At 31.4% G+C, this 27,638-nt stretch overlaps 1 protein-coding gene across 8 annotated transcripts; it reads left to right on the top strand.

Annotated features, from left to right (window-relative positions):
- The first annotated feature begins 153 nt into the window (after positions 1-153).
- Positions 154-27,638, top strand: LOC134685124 (nucleosome assembly protein 1-like 1). Of its 8 annotated transcripts, XM_063544583.1 has the most exons (19): positions 154-227; positions 4,017-4,046; positions 4,920-4,981; positions 5,640-5,769; positions 7,357-7,498; positions 7,966-8,064; positions 8,582-8,657; positions 9,057-9,089; positions 12,208-12,290; positions 12,792-12,860; positions 13,502-13,641; positions 14,013-14,158; positions 14,991-15,013; positions 15,547-15,666; positions 15,905-15,922; positions 17,119-17,139; positions 17,698-17,751; positions 18,768-18,798; positions 23,582-27,638. In XM_063544583.1, the coding sequence occupies exons 2-18, from the start codon at positions 4,030-4,032 to the stop codon at positions 18,777-18,779; spliced, it is 1,245 nt and encodes a 414-aa protein (XP_063400653.1). In that variant the 5' UTR covers positions 154-227; positions 4,017-4,029; the 3' UTR covers positions 18,780-18,798; positions 23,582-27,638. The 8 variants fall into 8 exon arrangements, with proteins under 8 accessions (XP_063400653.1, XP_063400651.1, XP_063400656.1 ...); XM_063544581.1 differs by lacking the exon at positions 18,768-18,798 and having other exon boundaries at positions 7,966-8,049; XM_063544586.1 differs by lacking the exon at positions 15,905-15,922.

The raw sequence follows: 27,638 nt of genomic DNA, 5'->3' as shown, positions 1-27,638 counted from the left end.
GAATTCAAAACTTTTATATCAAATCAATTTATGTTTTAAAGTTGTACGACAAATAAGGCAGCAAGTGCCTTGCAGACGAAAATCCCGCCAACGCCCAAACCTTTCCTGTTTAAACAATTCTGATTGGTGAATTGTATAAATTGATCAAAATTTTAATCCAATCAAAAATAAGTTTACAAAACCTTGCCTTTTCCACCATATTCCCTCGTGTTCCAAGACCGACAAAGGTATGAAGAAGAACAAATTTCTAATTCTAGAACAAAGAGATAAAAAATCGAACCTTATAAACTAGTTATCCATTCTATAATTGTTTATTTAAACATTATCATAGTTCAAAAGTCGATACTTATTCGACGTAAAATGATGACTTCAACAGAACACTCGTGCTCTTTTCCCGTAAAATTTTTGTGGGATGCGTAATGTCTCCCCTAGTGCAGAGTTGTTGGTTACTGGCAATCAATCAATATGCATGTATTTTGCCTTAAAATCAGATTTGCCTTTTAAATTCATGTTGATTAAAATATATTACTTAGTAAAGTACTCATAATAGTGACATAGCATTAAAAATAAATGAAGATAACTATCATACATCTATGGGAACTCAACAGAATCTGTATCTGGAGAGTACTGTGTGGATACAATTACTGGCTTTAACACAACGATAGAGGGAGCACTGTCGACCTATAAGGTGTGCAAGAGCAAATTTGAAGCACTTCAATGCTCCCTTTAGTCGTCTTGGTCAACAGAAGACTTTCAACCCTCAGAAAAAAAACAGTATTGCTGACACCCAATCTGGCAAGCAAGTTGATTGAATTGTCCAATTTACATCAGCTGACTATTAGATTTACTTAGAAACTTCATGCAAATTGGTGGACAATAATTATTCAGCAGTCAGAGCTCAGACATAAATAAGTCTGAATCTGCTTTTGACTTATAGAGGTCTAAATTTGTAAGTTTTAGGATTTGTCTCCCTTTAATGCAAGACAAAATACGACTTAAATAAGTCGAATATTGTTAAACAAGAAATGATTGACCAGAATCAAAAGGTTGCAAATATCGACTCATACAAGTCGATAAGTTACTAAAATTGATTAACTTCAAGACCCACGCATACTTGTAAAAAGGTTATGCATCTAAATCAAATAATGACAACATTGAAAGCCAATGCCTTGTCTTCTAAAGAAAAATATGAATGAGAGTCTAAAAAATCGGGGATCATGTTAATTAACCTTACAATGCAACCACCTGGATCCACACTTAATGAGGTAAAACATCTGTGTCTAGTAAGGATGTTCAATAAGATAATTAAATATAGATAGATCAAGTACTTGTGAACTCTCAGACAGGTTTTTACTGTCATAGGTGGGGTAGTTTGGCCACCAAGTCAAGTTCAGTTTTTTCATCAACATAAATAGACTTAAACAAGTCTGTCATTTTGTGACTTAGATAAGTCTAAAATTGAAAACACCTTTTTATAGAAAATACATGTTTTGACTTCTTTAAGTCTAAACAGAAATAGACTTGTTTATGTCTGAGCTCTGACTGTTCAGTTGTGTAAAAAGGGAAGGACAAACTTGACAAGAACTTGCTGCTAAAATAACTTAAATAAAAATAGGTTAGGTACTATGTCCTGTTTAGTTTTCAGCCGCATGAAATGGACTGGTCTGCAAATCATATATTGGGTGTTTTCACCACCTGTCCTCTGTTATGTTACTTGTTATTGTATTATAATGTGGACAGGCATAATATGCCCGTCCATAAATCAATAGAAATTGAACTGTTTACTCTGAAGTATGGTCAAAGGGACTATTCACAGTAAGCCCTTAAAATATAACATGACTAATGAAGGAAGCAATCATGACAAAAAAAGTGCATATATCAACTGCTTTTCAGAAAATCAATTTTTACCTTGAATATCATTAAACAACAAATCAGTGATATTGTTGGCTTTTTTCAAAACTACCTCTACCATACCTGCCAACTTTTGAGAATGCCCATGGGGGTTTTAGCGCGCGACAACAATTTCATAGGTTACAATTCTTTGCGACGACTATTTTGCGCGTGCTGTTTTGTGGTCTAGAAAAAGTGTCATATTTGTAAGAGGAGCTTACATGCCTTTTTCTTAAGTTTATTTGCATGATTAAGGTTATAATATCAGCAGAAAATATGAACAAGAAGCTGTAAGACCAGGAATTATTTTTATGTGCAAGGATGCAAAATGGTTGTTGACTTTTACAATTCAAAATTATACACAAAGAAGGACCTTTATCAGGTTGGTAATAACACCTAGGGATACCCCCTCCATGTAAGGACATTTAAAACCACTTTTTAAGTACAGATGAGCACACATTCATGTCATTTGAAGAAACTTTTCCCAAAGAACTATACATCTTATGCTCTATCTGGTATTATATGGTCAACACATGAATTTAGATATGTTCTTTGCCTTATATCTTCTTTATTATTCAAAATAATAGGACCCTTCATTTAGAAAAGCTGTTCCAAATATAATGTTTGAATTTCCCATTTATAAATTAATAAATCTTCATTTTTCTATTTTATTAATTTTTACAAGAGTGACCCCTTGACTAAGGGTAGTCCTTCATTTAAGTGATTCCTCATGTTGATGTGGGGGGGGGGGGGGGGTCCATTTGAAAAATAATGAATAGTACATTATATTTTAAATGATTAAACTTTAAATGATTAAATACATAAATAAAATTATGTTACAGCAAGTGTAATGTCAATAAATTTATTAGTGAATAAACTACTATTTATTATCTTCATGGTCTTACTGCATCATTGAAATTGTCAATCAGCCATGCTTTTATTCTTATTCTGTGTAAGAACCTCCTTGCAGTTGAAAAATCATTTGCCATGTTCACGTTTTTGCTATTCTGACCACCAACAAACAGGAATACAACACAAGTTCAATATCTAGCATGTTAGAATAATCTTGAGAGAAAACGTTTTTGATTGGCTGATTAATTTGATCATGAGAAACATACAATTTGATTGGCTGAACAAGATTGTCCGCCATTGAACACAGTTCAAAATCGGGAACAACAATATTTTTCGTGTAGATTTTCACCAAATCGTGTTTTAGAGGGTTTTTCAGGAACACGATCGTGCAATCGTGACAAAGGGTCAAAATCGTGTAGTACACGCCTAAATCGTGAAAGTTGGCAGGTATGCTCTACCCTTTTTTATTGGGAAAATATGCGTCATTTTCATCAAATTGGGAAATTCAAAATAAACCAAAAATTTGACTGAAACTTCAATTTACAGACCCCCTTTCAAGAGTCTACTCCTGCTTTGAAATAAGACCACTTTTGTCTGTGAAACTGCACATATAGTCATTTCAGGCATGAAAAATGTTTAAATGAGTGTTTTTCAGTTTGAAATTATGCACAATTTCTACTAAGACTGCACTGTTTGGGAAAAAGGTTGTCTTTTGGGGAATAATTTTAAGCCATTTTTGTTTCAAATTGGGATTTTTCTCCAGGGGAAAAAGCCTTTATTCTCCACTAATTTAAGGCAAACAATATCACTGCAAATGTACAGTACATTTAAAAATGAAAACAACAGGATAAGCTTAATTAAATGATATTTTATTTTTGTTTGGACAATCAAAAAAATTGTTCAATCAGATAAAATCTACAACAAATTAGTCTGTGCTAAACATTTTTTGTTTAATGTTGTAGATTTTATCTGATTGAACAAATTTTTTGATTGTCCAAACAAAAATAAATATCATTTAATTAAGCTTATCCTGTTGTTTTCATTTTTAAATGTACTGTACATTTGTTGTTAAATGATATTCATGGTAAAAATTGATTTTCTGAAAAAAAAACAAAAAAATGTTAAGCACAGACTGATGTATGACCAAATAACCTGCATATTACACTCCTCGCCCTATCAGATATGATAAAGTAAGACAACATTTATCAATATTGTGTCCACTTATTCAAAAGAAAGTACTACATTTGATAACTATTAGATTTCTTCAATTGTAGGGCTTAACCAGTCATGGCTGATCCAGAAAGGTATGTTTAATAAATTTATCTTTGTGAAACCTGGAATTCAATTTCTGCTTAATTCTGTAAAATCCATCAGTATATTGAATTGACATAAATATATACAAGAAGTCAATTTTTCAGTTCAGTGATAATTATATAATGATTAATTAAAAATGAAATTAAGGAGATAAAATTGTGCCTTGAAATTATAGTTCAAATGTTTTCTATACAAAAATATTTTGTAATCCTCACAAAAAATAAAATTTAGAGGTAGAAGAAAAACTTGTAATTCAATGACCAAAATGTAAAAACAAACAATACCACAAAGACTACATTAATAAAAATTGAGAGAAAAACTCTCTCTGTCTAGTTATATTTCAAAGCAAAAGTCCTTAAAGGAAAGATAATTGTCATAGCTAGTAGCTGTGTGACCCTCTAAAGAAATTTTATTAAATTCAATTAAAAAAGTGTGTGGTATGATTGTCACGGAGACGACTCTTCTTGAGAGACCAAATGACAGAAATTAACAACTCTAGGACACTGCACAGCCTTCATAAATGAACAAAGCTCACATCACATATTCAGCTGTAAAAGGCCAGGAAATGACAAATGTAAAACAGTTCAAACGAGAAAACAAATGGCCCAATTTATGTCCAAAATAATGAAAGAAAAATAAATACAATGTATGCAACAAAGTAACAAATCAAATCGATGGATTTAGTCTAAAGATGTCATAAACAGTCTGAACAATATGACCTCGTGAAATGCAAACAAGTTATATTTACATCAGACCTTAGCATTTCTTTTTCTCCACACATTGCGTTGTACAATTTAATCAAATATTCAAATGCTACATGTCCATCACAATGTAAATAATTTTGATATTTGTAACTGTTACAGCAACCCAACAACTGTTGAAGAAACTGACCCTGATGTAGAGGAAGTAGATGAGGAGGAAGAAGGTAATTAATAGGAACAATTAAGTGTAGTATGGCCTTACTTTCTACTTGCCCTTGTTCTAGTGAAAATCTTGTAGAAACAAGTAGATATTTTCTATTTAAAAGTCAACTTTTATAGAAGAGATGATTCATATACCACAGGGTTCCCAAATATGTTTCACTGCTTTATTATACGACCCCAAATTTTTTTTCGGATCGTATGATGTCGTCCGAAGACACATTGGTTTCCGGATAATAACTTTAGTTTAAGTGAATAGACCTTTATGATTTTTTTTCAGAAAGTTCAATACCACAAAATGAAGGTTGGGATTAAATTTGGGGATGGTGGTCCCAACCGTTTAGGAATAAGGGACCCAAAACGAGCATTTTTCTAGTTTCAGGATAATAACTTGTGTACAAGTATTTCAATTGCTCTGAAATTATATCACAATGTTTAAAATCACAAGTATAAGGTTTGGATTCATTTTCAGGGATATGGGACCAAAGATTAGGAATAAAGGGGCTAAAACAAGTATTTTTCTAGTTTCCAGGCAATAACTTGAGTGTAATTTTAGTTTTCCTATATTTTTTATTGGGTTGAACTACTATGAACTACTTGTTTTAAGTGGATATTACTTATAAGTAGCATGTTAATTGATAAATGATGTTTTGTTTTCTCCAGAAGATGATGTTCCACCCAATCAAACAGCTCTAGGACTGACCAGTCAGCTAATGCAGAATCCACAGGTTCTTGCAGCACTTCAGTCCAGAATGGATGGAATAGTCGGTACACCTTCTGGATATATTCAGAGGTATATTTCTTCTCACAAACCAAATTTTGATATGAAATTAAATATGAATTTTTCAATGTTCTCTGGCTTAATTGGGTTAACACAACATTGTTTCAAGGTAGCAAAGCAAGAGGGAATGTAGTTTATATTGTGTTGGTGATACATATCCATTTGAATGGCCATCAGTGTTGCCTTTTTAAAATGTGCATCATATGTCAATATTTTTGTCGAGCCTTCGACTTTAGTCGAAAAAGCGAGACTAAGTGATCCTACATTCCGTCGGCGTCGGCGGCGTCAACAAATATTCACTCTGTGGTTAAAGTTTTTGAAAATTTAATAACTTTCTTAAACTATACTGGGTTTCTACCAAACTTGGACAGAAGCTTGTTTGTGATCATAAGATAGTATCCAGAAGTAAATTTTGTAAAAATAAAATTCCATTTTTTCTGTATTTTATTTATAAATGGACTTAGTTTTTCTGCGGGGAAACATTACATTAACTCTGTGGTTAAAGTTTTTAAAATTTTAATTACTTTCTTTAACTATCTTGGGTTTGTACCAAACTTGGACAGAAGCTTGTTTATGATCATAAGATAGTATACAGAAGTAAATTTTGTAAAAAAATGAATTCATTTTTTCCGTATTATACTTTTAAATGGACTTAGTTTTTCTGCGGGGAAACATTACATTCACTCTGTGGTAAAAGTTTTTAAAATTTGAATATCTTTCTTAAACTATACTGGATTTCTACTAAACTTGGACAGAAGCTTGTTTATGATCATAAGATAGTATCCAGAAGTAAATTTTGTAAAAAAAAATAAATTCATTTTTTCCGTATTATACTTTTAAATGGACTTAGTTTTTCTGCCAGGAACAAAACATTCAATATGTGGTTAAATTTAAAAAAAAATTAATGACTTTCTTATGCTATTTTAAATTTGTACCAAACTTGGACAGAAGCTTGTTTATGATCAAAAGCTAGTATCTAGAAAGGAAATTTTGTTAATATTTGGTACCTGTGTATCTGTATTTTACTTATAAATGGACTTAGTTTTTCTTCCAGTTAACATTACATACAGTCTGCAGTTAAAGTTTTTTAAACATTTATTCGATTCATAAACTATCCTGAAATTTTTACCAAACTTGGACAGAAGCTTCTTACAATCAAAAGATAGTATCATGAGGAATATTTTTATTGATTGTTTACCTCATTTTTGTTGAGCCTGGGAGTTACAGCAAAAGTAGGCGAGACACTGGGTTCCACGGAACCCTTACGAATTTTTTGAAAGAAGATGTTATTATCAAAACATATATGCAGATTTGTTTTAAATATACATGATTTTGTTTTAAAATAATAGAATTAAACTAGTTAAAAATTGCAGTTTCTAGATTTTGAAATTAAACAACTAATTGTAAATGCTGAAAAAGGATACTAGATATAGGAGCAGGCACAAATTATTGTGGCAAAGGTTATTGGTGATTAGGCAATCAGTTAAATTAGCATGTTTAATTATTTTAGTTGAGGAAATAGTAAGTCATTAATGTTGTCTCAAGTTCAAGAGACGTGATGCTTTCTTCATTTCTTTATGACTATACGATTTCTTGCAGTTTACCGAAGTCGGTCAAGAGAAGGATAAAAGCTCTGAAAAAACTACAATTTGACTCTTCCAAGATTGAAGGTGATTTCTACAAAGAAGTCCATGAATTGGAATGTAAATATGCTACCAAGTATATACCACTTTTCGAGAAGGTAAATTTACAATTATACTTGTGTTATTATTTACAGGATTCAATGTTTCTATTCACAGACGATATTGAACACTATATGTGTATACATAGTATGAATTTTAATGCCAAAATACTTAAAAGCAAGTTAGCTTTCTCTGTATTTTTTCAAATTTATTTGTTAAATTTGATATTAAAACTGATAAAAGGTGGGTTTCTGTGCAAACATTAGTCAGAAACAAAAGCTTTTATAAAGTGCAAATAGAAGGTCTGTTCCACAATTATAAATGGATATGAGGTACTTTTCATACCCAAACAATCCATAAAATAAAATTTTCATTTTATACTTGTAACTCTTCCAAAATTAAAAGAAAAATGGTAAGATCCAGAAATAATTGATTTGAATGCCTTATGTTCCTCCTACTACCACAACCACAAATGAAAGTAAAAATTCGAAAAGTTTTTAAAGGAATATGTCATTTGTTATTTCAGAGATCTAAAGTTGTAACTGGGGGAGTAGAACCAACAGACGATGACTGTGATTGGCCAAGTGATGAAGAGAAAGAAGATGAAAAGGTGGCTCAACTTTCGGTAAAGATATCTTTACCATTGTTGTTTATGTAGTTTCTTTATCTATTTATTATTCTGTATTCTGCATGCATGTTCAAGTAAATTTCTTGTCTTGTTATTTGTATCTTTTTTTGTATGTACCTGTATGTGTATAATGTTGTGTTTCAATCATTTACTTTGAAATTATCACCCATTTCAGTTCTGTATCTTCAGTACAAAATTTTAAAAAAACTCGGTGGAAAATCATGTTCACAACACAAATAGAAAATCTGGTGAATTACATTGATTTTATATTAAAATGTGTTAGGTCATATGACAGTGCTACTGGCAGCAAGTATCAATTTTGATTAAGTAATCATTTAACCTTCATGGCCAACAAATTAAACAAAATTTATGTTGAATATGCTATAGCAGTACCTAAATCTAAGACTACTTTGTATCTACATCTGCAATTTTGTAAAATTCAGTAATATGGATTCTTAAGACATCAATAAACATTCAAATGTAGTTTTGCAATAAAATGAACCTCTTGTTTTAGGATGAGGTGAAGAACAAAGCTAAAATTGGAGATGCAGAGAAGGCCGATTCTGAAGATAAAGAGAAAAAAGAAGATAGTGAGTACTGTTATTTACAAAACTGGAAGATTCTATGTTAGTGTTGATAAATTCTCCTGGAATCATTTACACTCTAAATTGTCAATTGTCAGCTGAGCAGTAGCTTAAGAAAGGGTCCACTTTTGTATTCATCCACGTCACACTTTGATTTTTCTTCTAGAAATAAGTTGGGTACACACCAATTAAGATTATAACGGTTTCATACCGAAATATTTAAAATCTTGTGATGAGTTATATTGGACTTAAATCAGTTTGTAGTCACTTGCAAAGAATCAGTAATGATTTAAAATGCCTTTCAGATTAGAAATGGTTTTATTTTAGAAAGTGAAAATGCTGTAAACAAAATTTCTGAACATTTTTAACAAAGACTAAAATCAGTTACTTGTTGTGTTTTCTTAGATGAGGAAAAGTCGAATGAAAAACCTAAAACAGGTAGTAAAGCTGGGCAATAATTCGCTTATATATTTGTTTTGATCAATCAAGCTATAAGGAGATCATTCACTTGACTTCTTTAGATTTTCTGTTGCTTAATTCATGCAGGATAGTGTAGTTTTAGTTTAGCCATTGAATTGCCTGTCCAAATACCTAAGGCCTCTATCATCATTAATTTGTGGTTTGCTTAAGGTTGTTTTTGGAAAGTTTGCTATAGCTTGCTATTGCCTACTTTCCATAGCCATCGGCCTCAAACTTATGGTGACAGATTATCGCCATTTATTCTGATCCGAGATAATTTAGTACTAGTGTTTGAATTCTGATTCTTGGAAGGTTCTTTTAAAATTTTGAGTAACTTCTCATTTGACTGAAAAGATTACAGCTTTAATAAATAAAAAATTGAGTGTTCACCGATGATTCAGATGAATTTAACTTCATTTTGAAAATGAGTATCTCAAACACTACTTCGCGGATCTGCCAAACGCTGAAGAGAAAATCACAAGAAATCTACGCCAGATTGCGTCAGTTTCATTCATGAAAATTTCATGAATGAACATTTTCCGCTCTACTTTTACCTGTTTACTATGTATGTACGTAAACGTGGTAAAAGGCCGAGAGTATCGAAAAAATCGGGAATGAGGTGCAAGCCGTCGGATAATTGACAAGTGATAATGAATTTTTTTATAACAAAACACAGGTGATAGAATATAAAATACTCGATAATTATATGTCTAATGTCTAATGTCTAATGTCTCAGTAATGGACGAGTACAGGTAAATACGGTACCGGCTTTCATAAAAAAGAATAATAATTTTAAAATGCATTGTTTTTGTCTAAACATCGACTAAAGGTTTTGATGCCAAAAATCAGTTGAAAACTTTTTTAAAATACATTCCAATGTGGATATAAGGGCCTTCACTCGTTCAGCATACTCAAGTGGATCAAACTGACAGCAGAAAAAAACATTGACCAACGTCAATTCTTCTTCAGTCTTCTTCCAATAATTTACATCATACCACCTCTGGTGTATTATCGCAAATTCGTATCATATACATTGTAGCATCCATATTAAAAGCAACCAGGTCAGCATCTACTTCTTGAATACCATAGCTCAGGGTATTAAGACAAGTGCTGTAGAAATGATTAAGGTACTTGAAATTATAATGATGTGTACCCTTTGGCTTAAATGGCTGCATTTCACCTCAAAATTTATATAGATTACAGACAAACATGTGCATAGCATGCCCTTTTTTTTTAATAGAAATTCAATTGCTTTGTCATCCAAATACAGAGGCAATGATTACCATAATATATCAAACGAATGGCTTACAACAAAAAAATTATGAATCTAGCGTATATATAAACCTTTTATTCATGTGGTCATACTGCTGTTGTTATGCTCCCACCGTATTGACTTTTATCCTTGTTCTTCTGTAAGTATGTACATTCTTCCCTTACTTATAAGTACCTCCGTATATATCCCAAAATTCGTTTCTGTTTTGATACTTTAGTTTGCCTGAACCAAATTGTATGAAACTGATACGCAATGCTTATAACCACAATTCATAAGTCAAGTTTGAAATTTTGTTGCGTAACACTAAACTTGTACCATTCTCGCGTTTAATGCGACTTTACAAAAAGAAAAGTTGCTGGAAACTTATCAGCTTCTGTTCTCTAATTAGTATAGTTTGTCTTAACCAAATGTTAAAACTTATACACAATTCTCATTACCACAAACACTGATCAAGTTTGAATTTGTGGATTTAGTTTTACTGCTCTAGGGTTGTGCTTTGTTACAAATGAAACCAGATGCTCTGCAGGGCACAGCTTTATACGACCGCAGAAGTCGAACCCTGAACAGGTGGGACAAGTATGGACACAACATTCAAGCTTGATACAGCTCTGAATTTGGATTGCGATCAAATTGTTGACATAACATTTTGGTTTCTGACACAAAACAAATGTCAAGATCTTACAATTCTATTGCACAATACTGTATAATTAGAATGAATACACAGTGTTTATTAACCCATAATTCAGATCAAGTAAAAATTTTGGTAGTGTCACATTTACAGTTCATGAGTTTATAACGTTATTGCTAGCGAGGGCATCATTTGAGTCCCATGGACATGTTCCCTATTTTTAATAAAAGCCTTTAATATAAATTCACTTTCTTTACAGTTGTATTGATTTAAGTTACTGTAACTGTCTTATTTATAAGTAAGGATGCAGTATTTTTTGCAAAAAAACCAATGCTATCCAAAAGAGTTCAAAGAATGAAAATGTATTAATAACTATAGGCCACTCTAAAGGTCGTCAATAATGAGAAATGTTAACGTTTGTACCATAAACATGTAGAAAGCTTTAACAGGCCCCGATATGAAACATATGGAACAATTCAAACAAACAAAAACTTAAGTGTTAATTTACTAAAAACAAATATGAAGGACTTGAACCAATAGAAAAATACCGATTCACAGGCCCTTGAAGTTGACATGGCATGGGTACTTAAAGAAATTAACAGAGCTTTCTGCATGTATATTTCATTGTTTTAGATCTACAGTCATGACAGTTTAAGGTTGCAATCATGAGAAAATGTCAAAACTTTTTATGATAAACATGAAAAAGAGATTTTGATAATTACTGACGAGACAATGGTTTAGTTTAATACATCAAAGCTGTGTTGAAATACATATTTGAATTAATACACGTCTATAACCTTTTTGGAATAATACACAGCTAAAGTTGCAAACTTTCCAGAGGTGCTATCCAGCACTTTGATTTTATGATGCATGCATTCATTGAATATAATTTAATGTAGATTTTTTTAAGTTTTCAAGTTTTTCAACAAAGTAGTTTTGTATTTTCGCATGGTAGTTTGTCTTAATTTCGAAGGTCAATTGTAATTTATGCAGACAATATCACACAAAAAAACAAGCTTGAGCCAAATTCAAAGGGATATTTTATATTTGAACTGTCCTATGCACAATATATTTTTACAGATCAATTAGAATTAAAGGTTATATTTCATTGGAAAAAATGTAATTTATACAATAACATTTAATAGTACTTGTATTACAATTGATATACATCTATTTATCAAATATGTTCTTTTAAGATGAAGGAGCAGACGTCAAAGGCATTCCTAGCTTCTGGTTAACAGTTTTCAAAAATGTAGATATGTTATCTGAAATGATTCAGGTAAGGCCACTCTAAATTAATTTATAGTTCTTCACAATGTAGGTTAGGCCACTCGTAATTATTTATAGTTCTTCAGAATGTAGGTAAGGCCACTCGTAATTAATTTATAGTTCTTCACAATTTAATTCTAGCATGTATAAACTTGAGTTTGCCTCTCAACTATATGTTATGAAACTTGTACACAATGATTATTTATACCACAAAACAGATCAAGTTTGAATTCGGGTAGCGTCACTTTATAACCTTTATATGCAAGCTGGGGCTTCACATCTGCGTCCCATAGACAAATTTTCCATTTACATTTGTTTCAAACTGTTTGCCATTGATATTAAGCAAATAACACTATTAATATGTTGTAACAGTCAAATTGAGATTCAACTAACTTCAGTTTAGTTACACATTCACCAATAAGTATAAATCATCTGAACTACATATTCTATTTAATACTATAAACATCAATAAACCATTTTACTTATAATACATTATATCTCTTGATTTTAGGATCATGATGAGCCTATACTCAACCATCTACAAGATGTAAAAGTTAAATTTTTAAGTGGTGAAGAAATGGTAAGTGTTTTCACGTAATTAAGATATTGAGTGCTTCTAAAACATGTTAAAAGCAAATCATACTCTCATATTCTGCAATAGGTTGTTATTAAAACACACTAAAATATCAGATTTCCCTAGCTAATAAGAGGTATAAAAACTGGTAGATATACTTGGGACAATATTGCAAGTGTAGGAGTAACTTAATTATATTTAAAAGTCTTTTACATCCTTATTTTCTTATTATTTCTTAAGCTTAAGCTGTCTCAATAAATGCTTATTTTTTAATGTGCTTAAGATGGGAGATAGGTCTCTAACCTGCAATCCTTATAAAACAAAAATGATTGAACAGAAAACACTCAACTTTAAATCACTTTGGTTTCATCGAATAAACTGCAATGTTTTCACTAATACTGTTCTATTGATTTGTATGTAGTATTGGTACATGTAACAACAAGTAAAAAGAGTAGTGTTCATTAAGGTTTTCCACCGTTAGAAATATAATGTAGGTAAAAAGGAATTGCAAGTATTTTAATTTGAGCCTAAATCGACCACTTAATATTGGTACTTGACTACCTTTAGTAGGAATTACATGGAACATATTTGAAAAGATGTCTTGCACCACACAATATTTATATCATTGTATGTATGTATCATTGCAGGGTTTTACATTAGAATTCCAGTTTGAATCAAACAAATTTTTTAATAACACATTATTGACAAAAACATACACCATGAGATCAGAACCAGATGAAGCAGATCCATTTTCATTTGAAGGTCCAGAAATAATTAAATGTAAAGGGTACGTAGATTAGTATTTTTCTTTTGTGATGGCAAATTGGATAAAAAAAACTGGTCATAATGATCTTATTTTAGGATTAAATTAATAGTAGCAATTTGAATTAATTGATAAAAATAAAAAGCTTTTAACATCTCTGATACTGTTTGTTTATGCTATGTGATCAGTAGATCAAGTAAATAATAGTTAACAGATCTTAAGCTGAAATTTATATTTACTTCCATCAGGTTTATCTAGTTCATGGACACTAATTTAACATGAGCAACGATATACTTTAAGCTTTGATTGATGTATAACTGTTTTGTTGTCCTGTAGTAGGATAATTATATTTTTACAAGTGTTTTGAATATATGTTTTTCAAATTTTCTTTTCAGATGTGAAATAGATTGGGTTAAAGGACAAAATGTAACAGTAAAAACAGTGAAAAAGAAACAAAAACATAAAGGACGAGGGACAACTAGGACTATAACTAAAACCATACAAAATGATTCATTTTTCAATTTCTTTAGTCCGCCACAAGGTAAGAGTTAAACAATTTATGCACTGACTGATCTATCAAATACTTAAATAGTATTATTTTTCTTTGCTAGCAGAGTTTAAGTTGTTTTTATGCCCCACCTAGGGCATCCGCTTCTTCCGTCTGTCCTGCTTCAGGTGGAAGCATCCGTGTACTATTGAAGGGTTCTTGTTATCCTGTTCTTCCAAGGTCATTTTTAACAATACCCCATATTCCAAATATTATTTGACATGGAACTTCAGAATTCCCAAAATGTATGAATAATACTTCTGAGTTATCATGGTAATTTGACAGCATGGTTTTCATGAATTTTAACTTTATAAATCACATACAGATATACAATTTTATCTGGCTTATATTTCTACTTTGTAGAATAATTCAGCAAAGGTTGTGTGTGTAGTATTTAAATTGGTGTTAGAATGCACTATCTGCAAGGTCATGGTCTGATACTGTTCTCTACATCTGACATAAGTTAAGTTATAACAACCATGTGTTTCAGTAAACTAATGCTTTTAATAGAGAATATTTATACCCCACAATGATAAAATTACAAAATTATTTACCATTTCCATATAAAATGCAGTCTTGGTATCAGTTGACATTGCATAAAAAAACCCAGACAAAACACCTTATATTTTAACTCGTTATTTCATGGATGTAGCTTGAAAAGTAATGAAGAAATGTACACTACTTTTGATAACTTAGTAGGATTGTTAACCTGTGGTTTTTCAAGTAAAGCAATTCCACATTTGATCAAATTGATGCAAAATGTACTTTGTTTTACAACATAAAAAATTGGCATACATTTTTATACATATTTTGCTTTTCTTTTCAGTTCCTGAAGATGAATCAGAAATGGTATGTATATAGTTGTGTAGGAACAAACATATTGAATTTAAACATTTTGCCTAAAAAAAAGTACACTCACACTTCAAGTTTAAAGTAAAGAGTATTGTCTGTTGACAGATTCAAGCAGTCAACTATTCTCACTTTCTTTTTGAAAACCAGTTTTTATTTGGTATGATGTAATCTGTTGCATACTGTTGTAATTTTATCAAAATGATTATTTTTTGAATGATTGCAGACACTGCAAACAGTAAAATAACCGTAGGGGGCATTCAATTAGCTAAGGAGGTGGAAGACTTAAGTACTAATTCTTTAACATAACTAGCTGTCATAAACAACTTAAAAGTACCACTACTAAATGTGATTTTAACACACACAAAATTTCCATTTTTTCTTTACATACAAATAAAGCACCAGGTCAAGTGAGCAAAGAAGAATTTGATCATATAGTTTAATACTATTCTGTGTGTACATTGAAATGAATATGTAATTTACAATAGTTGATTGCTATTCAGTACTATGATATCTATTTTTTGACTATGCAGGATGAAGATTTAGAAGCATTATTAGCAGCTGATTTTGAAATAGGACATTTTATAAGAGAGAGAATAGTGCCTAGAGCTGTATTATATTTTACTGGAGAGGCTTTAGAAAATGATGATGATGTAAGTTTCTACAAGATATTTACATATTTTTAACAGTTTTTTGTTCATTTTAATCTGTTAAAAATGCAATTTAGTAGAGAGAACTTATTTAATATAATTCCACTTTTAGACTAGTGTAATGCAAATAACTTGTTTGGTTATCCCTGGGTTTTTGTTGTTTTTATTTGTGGGTAGTTTGTAATTATTTTGGGATTTCCTGTATTAATTGCAATTTCAATGCCAAACTTTTGGCTTCCAGCGCACCTGGATGATGAAGGTAAGTCCTGAGAAGCGCTTTGCACACACTTATTTACTAATCTGCCATATTTTACATTATTTTTATTTTTGTCTGCCTTTTTGTCATATGGTATATTTTACCCATATCCTTTTCTTGAATAGTAAAGCAGGATAATAGACAACTGTAACTAACACTGTCAAAATGAACATCAGCCAATATAATTGTGGTAATCTTGTGGTTATCTGATTTGACATGAAGACCATGGACATTGAACATAAAAAAGTTAGATAAATGCCATGCCTTTCATCTGTTTCATTATTTTCAGATACACTCATGCTTTGTTTAACCTTCTTTTAATGGATAAAAGTATTAAGAAAAAACTTTGAGCGAGCATTTAAATGAAGCCATCATACTTGACACTCCACCACAACCAAAAGCTACTAATTTTTTTCTTGAAAAAATAAAGAACTCTTGTCATGACAAAATATTTACATTGCCTTTTAGTAATACTCTTAAAAGACACAACTGAAAAATGTATGGGCTGCTAATGATTGTGATATATTTTGCCTTTATTGATTCATTTGACACAGCCACCCATAATATCTGCAACTCTTGATATTATTAAGTAGAGCATGAGTGTTTCTGAATAGGATGGACATTTTATTTCATGTTTGCTGGTCTAGTTTTGCAATTTAAAGGCTTTTTGAGCTGGTGCATGATGTGGGTTTCTTTTTGTGTTGTTGGACACCTTCTTATTTTTGGTGTGCATGGCTTTCTTTGTGATGTTTGAGGTATTTCAATTTAAATGACATACCCATGTGTGCCATTGTTGTCTTGTGTGCAGCTGTTTCCTGGGCCTGTTCCCAAGACTCTAGTTCTACCCCACTCTGAAATGGTGGCTTGTGGGTTCATATGTTGAGGAAGATCTTTTTACTGCTATCAAAAAACCGTCTTTAATTTATACACAGTAATGGGATCACAGGAATTTACAATTTGATGCCTTGACCAACATTGGAGAGTTTTGTTATACTACCAATAAAACCAATGAAAAGTTTTCAAGAACTCAATTATAGATGGTGATAATTATGTGGTGCTTTGGGAAAAATTCTGAGCTGTAATTGGTAATTTCCTAGGATTAACAAAATCAATGGTTACCGTTTAATAATATATGGAGTTGGAGAAAATTGAAATATAATTCAAAATCAAGATATTGAACAAATGTTTTTGTTTTTCAGTTTGATGAAGAAGAAGAGGAGGTAAGAATTACTAATTATAAGTTCACTGCTCTCACTAAGGAGTTATGCAGTCTCTTCAAAGGACTCGCCATTCGGTCATGGAACTCAAAGACTTACTTTATTGAGAAACCTGCAAATTTATTTTTTTCAAATTTTACAATTCATATAACATATATGTCTATTGAATTATTTAAAACCAAAGCAACAAAGCAAATACATTAAAATTTCAGCATAGTAGTCCACATCTTATATTTTGTACCCATTATATATTGTTCTCCATACAAGAAAAGCAAAGAAATTATAGGAGCCCATGACAAATTTTAGGGGCCATTAGCTAGTGGGCCTCTTCTAATTTCAAACCCTGGTTATTACAATATATAAACAAAACCCAACAACATCTTCTTACATTTGCACATTTTACAAGTGATTGGGGTGTGGTTATGTTTCCCTTAATATATGATTTTTTTAAGAATTATGTATTATTCAAAACCTTTTTTTCTCTATGATTTTAATAAAAGAGCCTCCACCTTACATAAGTTCCTTTAAAAGTCATTATGAAATGTTTATATATATTTACAGGGTGAAGAGGAAGGTGAATATGATGAGGATGCAGACCCAGATTATAATCCTCAGGTGAGAATTGTACAGGATTGTTAATTCACTTTGATTTGTTTAATTTGCTTCTTGTTGAACAGCCTGGAAGACATCATTATCCATTTTCTTCTCATTTCTAAGAAATGTTTTTTTAAGAACTTTTTGATGGTTTTACTGTACTAAAGGTCCTTTCAAAGATGTGTTTATTTTTCAATTTAGTTTTTTTAATGCCACATGGTGACACCTACAGTTGCTGGGTGCGTTATGTGTGTCAGTTAGTCTGTTTTGTATTTAGTTAGGTCCTGGGTGTCCAAGTGGTCTAAGTAAACTACCACATCACTAGGCTTTCAACTCCAAATCCCAGACTTAAAAACATGAAATCCAGAGGTCCCGAAATTTGAAAAAAAAAGAATTCCCAGATCCCGACAGGATCAATCCCGAGCTTAAAAACACCCGATCCCAGAGTCCCGATGAAGGTCCTATCCCCCCTCATTAGACTCCATCTTAATTGAATATGATGTTGAGGTTATTACTGAAGGTATGAATTCTCTCTTGGGACTCCTGCTTCCTTTTGATTAAAACTGGCTGCCAAAAATTAGTATGTTGTCATGTCATCTAGAAAGTCAATAAGGATACATGTTAATGCAATCATGAAAATCATGTTATGATTCCCAATTTTTCGAAATGTCAGGTTGTCATCTAGAGGGTTTCAGATGTTATTCCTTAATCAGCTTTTCCTACACTCATATTGCAGGTAGTTGAATATAATTTATGGTGGTGGTTCCATGACAAACTTTAGCAAATTAGAAAGGACTTCATATTTGCCTGTTGTTGAAATTTGTTTTACAAAAACTGATCTTAAACATTCATTATCATTAGAATATAACAAAATATCATTCAGCATCTTGTCTCTTCAAGCTTAAGTTATATTTTATTACATGTCTGACTAAAAGGGGTAACGTTATATATTTTTTTTTAAATCTTTCTATCAATGTTCATTATTCCTTAAACATTTTATTTATAAATGTGTTAATAATATAAGTATCTTCTTTTAGGATGCAGCTTAAAAGAAAATAAAAATAATTGGTAATTGTTTTGTTGGTTTTGTATTATTTTCATGCAAGAACTTGTGAACAGGCAAAAGGATGACATTTCTTTCCAAAAATGGGGGTTTGAAATTGCTAGCCAACATTCAATGTAAGGGCCCATAGGAGCAATAACATGAAAACTGTTAGCCTTTCATTTTTCAAGAGCTTCCTGAGAAATCACTAGGCAAATTTAGTTTAAAAATATTTCTGATCTTCTTTCCAACTTGCTTAGGTAGGCACCATTACTATAAATGGAACATCTGGTGAATTTTATAGATACGTTTTTCTGAAGTAATTCTCTATTTATCGACCAAAATGTCTGGATTTTGCTTTGTGTCAATACTAAATGAGTATTTATTGAGCATATTTTAATCAGTCTGAGTAGAAGTTTGTTAAATTGCAACACTGTCCAATCAAAATGTTGCAATCACTGTAAATATGAAAATATTAGTTGAAAGTATTTAAAGAGCTCTGATAAAAGTCATCAATTCAATTATGTATCTTTGCTTTTATCCGTTAGCCTGAAGAACAGTACCTGTCATTATAAATGTGCATATCCTTTTTTAGCTCACCTGGCCCGAAGAGCCAAGTGAGCTTTTCCCATCACTTTGCGTCCGTCCTCGTCGTTAACTTTTACAAAAATCTTCTCCTGAAACTACTGGGCCAAATTTTACAAAACTTGGCCACAATCATCATTGGGGTATCTAGTTTAAAAAATGTGTCTGGTGACCTGGTCAACCATCCAAGATGGCCGCCACGGCTAAAAATAGAACATAGGGGTAAAATGCAGTTTTTGGCTTATAACTCAAAAACCAAAGCATTTAGAGCAAATTTAGAATAATTGTTCATCAGGTCAACATTTATCTGCCCTGAAATTTTCAGATCAATCAGACCACCTGTTGTTGGGTTGCTGCCCCTGAATTGGTAATTTTTTGGAAATTTTGCTGTTTTTGGTTATTATCTTGAATATGATAATAGATTATAGATAGAGATAAATTGTAAACAGCAATAATGTTCAGCAAAGAAAGATTGACAAATAAGTCAACATGACCGAAATGGTCAGTTGACCCCTTATGGAGTTATTGCCCTTTATAGTAAATTTTTTACCATTTTTCGTAAATCTTCGTAACCTTATACAATAATCTTCTCCTCTGAAACAACTGAGCCAAATTAAACCAACCTCGGCCACAACTATCATTGGGGTATCTAGTTTAAAAAATGTGTGGCGTGACCCGGGCAACCAACCAAGATGGCCGCCACAGCTAAAAGTAGAACATAGGGGTAAAATTCATTTTTTTGCTTATAACTCAAAAACCAAAGCATTTAGAACAAATCTGACACGGGGTAAAATTGTTCATCAGGTCAAGATCTATCTGCCCTGAAATTTTCAGATCAATCGGACAACCTGTTGTTGGGTTGCTGCCCCTGAATTGGTAATTTTAATCAAATTTTGCTGTTTTTGGTTATTATCTTGAATATTATTATAGATAGAGATAAACTGTAAACTGCAATAATGTTCGGCAAAGTAAGATTTACAATTAAGTCAACATGACCGAAATGGTCAGTTGACCCCTTTAGGAGTTATTGCCCTTTATCATCAATTTTTAACATTTTTTTGTAAATCTTAGTTATCTTTTACAAAAATCTTCTCCACTGATACTACAGGGCCAAATTAAACCAAACTTGACCACAATTATCATTTGGGTATCTAGTTTGAAAAATGTGTGGCGTGACCCGGTCTATCAACCAAGATGGCTGCCACAGCTAAAAATAGAACATAGGGGTAAAATTCAGTTTTTGGCTTATAACTCAAAAACCAAAGCATTTAAAGCAAATCTGACTGAAGTAAATTTGTTAATCAGGTCAAAATCTATCTGCCCTGAAATTTCTAGATGAATTGGACAACCCGTTGTTAGTTTGCTGCCCCTGAACTGGTAATTTTAAGGAAATTTTGCTGTTTTTGGTTATTATCTTGAATATTATTATAGATAGAGATAAACTGTAAAAAACAATAAATGTTGGCAAAGTAAGATCTACAAATAAGTCAACATGACCGAAATTGTCAGTTGACCCCCTTAGGAGTTATTGCCCTTTATAGTCATGTTTTAACCATTTTTTCGTAAATCTTAGTAATCTTTTACAAAAATCTTCTCTGAAACTACTGGGCCAAGTTAATTATAGATAGAGATAATTGTAAGCAGCTAGAATGTTCAGTAAATTTATAAGTGTACAAACACATCACCAAAACACAATTTTGTCATGAATCCATCTACGTCCTTTGTTTAATTTTCACATAGACCAAGGTGAGCGACACAGGCTCTTTAGAGCCTCTAGTTTTTAAATTAACTTATATACTAAGTATTGGAAAGTTAGCAAGGTGATGAATAGGTGTTTCCCGAACAAAAGATATCTATTTGTATTTTTTACTCCTTTTCAAAGTGATAAATGAAGGTATGAATTTGCATCTCCTTTTAAGCTATTGAATGGGCTGCATAAAACCTTTTTAATGACGAATCTTCAGTACCTCAAAGTGTTATGCTCCTATGTCTTTTTATTCTCATGATATTTTGTGTTTTGTATCGTATATCTGGATCTGCCACTGCTCTTTACCCACAGTGCTTGCAAGCACTTTGATAATTTTTAAGATAAGTAAATAATAACACCATGAAGATGAAATGTTTTCTAGTAAGTAGATTGCTATACCACAACTGATGATAAACTAATAAAACTCACCTAATGCTTGTTATTTAAGGTTTCATTTATCAAAACATGAATGTTTAAGTTGTGCTTTTATTTTATCCACTCTGAGAGAATTCTTCTGCTTGTTCACAACTTCTAAGTATTGATAAAGAGCGTGTTATCCTTTTCAGTCAGTCAGTGTTTATACTCTGTTGCTTTGTCTGTTGTTTTTGCATGTATTGTAATTTTTTGGGATAAATTTTTTACTAAATGCTATCTTCTACCTTTGATAGTTTAAAACAACACATGAAAATAAGGAGATATGTTAGGATTGCCAATGAGACAACTATCCCCTGAAGTTCAAATGAAATGGATTTAAGAAATTATAGGTAACAGTACAGCATTCAACAATGAGAAACACCCATACATTATAGCCAGGCTGAGGCATGAAAAAACATATACTTCAGAGATGCAACTAATCGTCGGACCTAAGGGGCAGAATTTATGCAGGTCCGGCAAAACTCGTAGCTGTGCAGGACCTGATGGCCGGCAATATTTAAGTCCGCTTGGGTCCATCAAAACTGAAATCCCTGTCGGCCCCGGCAGTGTATTTTGTTTATAAAATTGCGATCATCTTTAATAAAAGTAAATGTCCTGTTCCCCAGCATTTTCTAACTCCGGGAACCAGTATTTTCGCCCAGTAATAGTCTTTCGTACCTTGTCCATCTCGCCCCGAACAATTCTCCGTATTTCCGTCATGTTTTTTGTTTTAGAAATTCGCTCTCTAGGAAGGAGGTCTATTAAGCATAGTTGATAAGTTCAGGAAATATGTCATGGCCGATAAAATTTGTAAGTGGGTCGAAACCCGGTAAAAGACTATCTTGTTTCCAAGTACTCTTGTGAAGAATAACTTTTAATCAGATCAATATTATGTAATGTATTATTCAATAAACTACAATTGTTATGAATCACAGGTTATTTTAAAATAATAATAATATCAAAAAAATCAAAATTAACGTTTGTTCAATAGCATAATTTCATTTGATTTTTGAGTGAATAAATGGGTCTGGCAAAACTTGGTACCCTGTAGGCCCCATTGTCTGACAGGGAAAAAAAACTGTTTGCATCTCTGATACTTAAGATCATATCCAGCAATTGCCATGCAATTTATTAATGACATGTTATACTCAGATATTCAAGTTGCATAATTATGTATATTTGTGAAAACCCTTCTTTAATTAATTACATTACTTGTGACTTGGATATGCATCTATCAAGGGATAGCACTTAATTTGGGTACCTTAATTAATAGTTATCAGCACATTATAAGAACATGTACAGCATTGGTTGTCTGTTAATTTATTTTTATGAAGTTCCTGGTTTTAGCACGAGTTCAAGTCTGCATGGTTTTACATATTTTTGTTGACTGAAACATGCATCTTTTATTTCAAAGAAAATAATTTGAAATGGAGAGGGTTAGTTGGGGTGTAGTTTTTTTTTGTGACATCTGGCTTCATGCATGACTTGTAAATGTTTCATACTAGATGTCTGGGCAGGTACTTGATATAAGTTTTGTTTGTATTGTCCAATGTATTCAATGAACCAAGTTTTTACTACCACACAATGTTTTACATGGTTTATGACCACCTGGTTTGAAAAGACTGCATTTATTATCTGTTTTTACATATAAACTGTCCACATTTCTGATTTTTTTTTTACTGCATAATTTTTTCATTGAACATACATCTCTCCTCTACAGTCATAACTTTTTATTGTTAGATGACCTAAACAGTCCAATACTCTAAATAGGAAGGATTGAAATAGTGTTAAAAAAAGTGGATTTGAAAGTGATTCTTTGGTTGTTTGAAGTCTGACATAATAAAAGATATGTGTATATGGTAAATGATATCTAAGTCTAGACTGACAATACCATGGCCAAAAAAGAAGAACAACCAACAGTACACAATAAGCCAAACACACAATATAAAAAGCCAGACTGAGTAACACGAACCTCACAAATAAACAAAAGTGATTCTAAGTGGTTGTAAGTCATTCAGCTTTCGTGTAGCAATTGTTTACATTCATTGCATTTCTATTTTCAGACTGCCGGAGGTAAACCAGAAGAGTGCAAACAACAATGAAAAAGACATTAGAACAAACTTTTATCACCTCATGTCAGTCATTTGTCAAATTTTTATTATTTTTGTTTAAACTTTTGACATTAACCATATTCATCTTTGTTTACAAGACAAAGTATGCATCAGATCCGGTCATGTATAGTAATTAATGCATAATACGCTGATGAAGTGCATTAGCTTTGGAGGCTTTTAACCTTGTTGAGGAGGAAATTTATGCATCTCAGTAGAGAAAATTGATTTATCAATAAATTAAGATTTGTGTGGTATTTCAAAATTGTTAAAACCACATAATTTAGTACTGTACAAGTAATAAATATTTTCTTTCATGGAGAAATATTTTAAATACCATGGGTTCATTTTTACCACTTGTTAAATGAAGTAGCAATGATATTGTAGCCAATAAATCAAAAATTTATATTTCACTTGAGAAAGAAGAAATAGGGCTGGTCTTCCATTTTGAAATTGAGTGGCATTATGCTATCATTCTACCAATTGTTAATTTTACCAAATGCCAGATTACCTTGAACCTGAACTGGATTGGTTTACTGATGCTCTTAACAAGTGAAATATTTGAACACGGAAATAACTTAAAAACCATATTTCCGGGGGCAAAAGAAAGAACTAACACTAAACTATACGCAGCTAAAAGTTGCTATGCATGGCCAACAGATGTATTCTTAGCATATTTCCATCAATATATGATACACAAGGTAATTGTTCCAAACATCTTAAATGGGCCAGGGATACATTAACATGGCTGTACCATTTGTTTGTTTTTGGTTTTTTTGAAGAATGCTTTATTTTGTTGCTTGTTTGAAAGCTTCATGATTTGCTTTTAAAACTAGCTGTAAATCGAATGTTTTGTCGTAAGATACAAGAAGGTTATATTTTTGTACATGTGTGATAGAACATCAGATAAATGCATTTAGTTTTGATATGGTATGTTTCAATGCTTTACTATAGCAGTACAAAATATGTTGAAGATCTACAATTTAAAAAGAACCATGAATGACAAATATTAGTTACTGTGCTTTTATCTTAAAATAATATGGATAGATTTACAAGTATGGTTGTTTCATAATCCTGTTCATACAGCATTCTATAAATCTTCAAAAATAAATTATGTTAACAGATTTTTTAACCGTATTGTTTATTTTGGAGTGAATTTTTACTCCTGTAGTCATGGTAGTTAAAATGTTTAACTTTACTATCATTTCTGGAAAACAGTCGAAATGAAGGAATTTTGGATTTTTGTAATTTATTTTTGAAGGTTTTATTCAACTTGAACAAACTTCATGTGGTTTATATTCTTGCCATGACATTCTGAAGGGTGTTCAAAGAAAATTCCTAGATTCAAATTACTGTTTCATTTCAAACCCGTTACTTTAATATAAACTTGATTCATCACTCAAATGCAAGTTAAAAATGAAATATATAACAATGGCTACTAAAGAGGAAGGGGGCTGGTGTCTAGTTGAATAGCATCCGGGCTGTCACTAGAATTAATCATAAATGTTAATGTTTCATTATATCTGATCGATTTTAAAGAATGTTTTATTATTCAGGGTTAACAGCTTTGTTCTGTTTATCTTATATTGATTGTTATGTACTGAAGGCATTTAAAACAATGTTGAATCTCTTTAATAAAGACTGGCCATTTTGTATTAAGAATGAGATGTATTTTGATAATGAAGGCGAGTGGAGAAAAAGTTAAATTGATTTTTAAACTGATTGAAGCAGAATTATTTGACAAACGATACGGAAATAAATTTTATTTATTTTTCATACACTTTTATTTGAACAGGTTCATAACAAGGTTTGTGTAAATTCCCCATACAATGCCGTATCTGAAAAACCAAAAATTAATAAAAGGAATAGAACCAATAAAACTCTGTATAAATGTATGACATTTGTTATTTCTAAATCATTTAAGTAGAAAAGAAGTAGTGTTTTTATATAGTTTGCACACTTCATGTCACATACAAGTCATTCCATTGATAAATTCATCAATTTAAATGTAAGAAAGATTTTGAATGGGTTAGAAGATCCATAATTCAAAGAAATGCAGTTATTAATTTAAATATTTGAAATTGGCCTTTTTAGTCTGTTTATTGTAATGTGAACAAAACGAATTGTTTCTAAAATTAACACAAGTAAAGATTCTTTTACAAATTTAATTGAAATAGTATCAGTTTGAAAATAGATAATATATAACTGCAGAATTGTGAAAATTGCATTATAATTTTTGGAAGGGATTACTCTACTAGAATTCTTCAATAATTTTACTATGACTATTTTATGTACATGTACCTGTTTTTCAAAATAACAAAATCCTTCACCTAGTTTTTATTGTTATGAAAGATAACTTGTTATAAATGTTCTTGTTCATATATATTATTGTCATCTTGTAACATTATTTGTACAGTGTATATATTTTTGAAGGACTTCTTTCAAATTTAATTGTATTTTTCAGGTAACCATTTGTAAGTGCTTGTTAATTTATTTTTAAGCCACATGACTCTTTAAATATGAATATAAAACTACTGTGAATTCATTATTGTACCTCTGTTGCCAATTTTCTTGATATAAGTATTAGGTAAACCATGTTACTGAATTATACATTTGCTCCAGGCTTGTTTGCAGATAGGAAAATCCTCAAAATCAATACCCACGAAAATACAATTTTTCTTCAATTCAAGAAAATTGGTACCAGGAAAAAAATGAATTCACATTACAACATATGGTGAATCTTAAATTTTATCAAAGAATGTTGAAATTTATCATACTGCATTTTATTACAAATAAATGTAATACTCATGGGACTTGACGTAATTTTAAAATGACCGACCCCAAAAAAAAAATGTAAGAAAAGAGGTTTTTGGACGTTGTTGAAATATTGATGACAAATTAGCTGCCATGCTGATTTCAGGTACTATAGTATTTTCTTTTGTGGTGACGATGGATTGTTAGGCTCTTGTGAAAATTTCAATACAATGACGATGAACTATCTATTGCTTCAATATTCATCCATCTATTGACCAATTGTCTTCTAGTGGTCGATTCTATTTAGATGGGTGTTAAAAATTTCAGCTGTTAAAATAAAAATTGAATAAAAGGACTTTCCTTGTGAATTACCAAATTATTTTTTTTACTTCAATTTAAGCACTGTAGCTTAAAAAAAAATAAGCCGCTCCCTTCAAAAGATAGTTGGTCAATAGATTGGTGATCAGTGATGCAACATCTTTGTAGTTATTTACCAAAGTTCTTTTTTTACTTCAATTTTAGCAGCTGAAGCATAAAAAATAAGCCTCTCCCTTCAACAGGTTGGTGATCAGTGATGCAACATCTTTGTAGTTTAATTTTGTATTGGAAATTTGAGTTTTGGTGTTTACTGAGCAGTGTTTATAAGATTGACTATGGTCATATTTTTCCCAAAAAGAAAACGAGATTTGATTTGATTGCAGTTGATATTTTAAGAAAATGCCTTGTGCTTATTGTCTAGTCAAAATTGCTTTGTTAAATGGAGCCAGACATTGAATATTGATTTAGTTTTATAATGTGATTGTGAGCTAGTCACGTTTGCAGCATGTGTTAAAATCCTTGGAGACATTTTACAATATTATGTGAAATGTTGACTCTAAATGAAAGGAAATGAATTTTTTGGGACATTATATATCTGTGAATCTGTACTGTTTAGTAATTCTGGAAATAGGTTGTACTACTCAATTTTAAATGTGAAAATTTGTACAGTAAAACTGGCTGCCAATTGTACAAAATGAAATGAGATTTTATCAAAAATTGTTGGTAAAAAGACTTCATAAAGTCAGTCAACATTAGACAATTGTTTTTACCTCAATATATTCATATAGACAAGTGTTTGATTTTTTTTTATGCAAAATTTTCACAGAGTATTGTATGGCAAACACCAGTAGATGTGCAGACTGGCTTTATTATCAAATGTGTTGCTGAATAACGGAAAACATAAAAACATGGGTCTGATTAAAATTAAAATTTAATCCAT

The sequence above is a fragment of the Mytilus trossulus genome, chromosome 9 (genome assembly GCF_036588685.1).
Source record: "Mytilus trossulus isolate FHL-02 chromosome 9, PNRI_Mtr1.1.1.hap1, whole genome shotgun sequence".
Classification (NCBI taxonomy): domain Eukaryota; kingdom Metazoa; phylum Mollusca; class Bivalvia; order Mytilida; family Mytilidae; genus Mytilus; species Mytilus trossulus.
The sequence above is the reverse complement of the archived record's forward strand: the minus strand, read 5'-3'. Positions and strand labels throughout refer to the sequence as shown.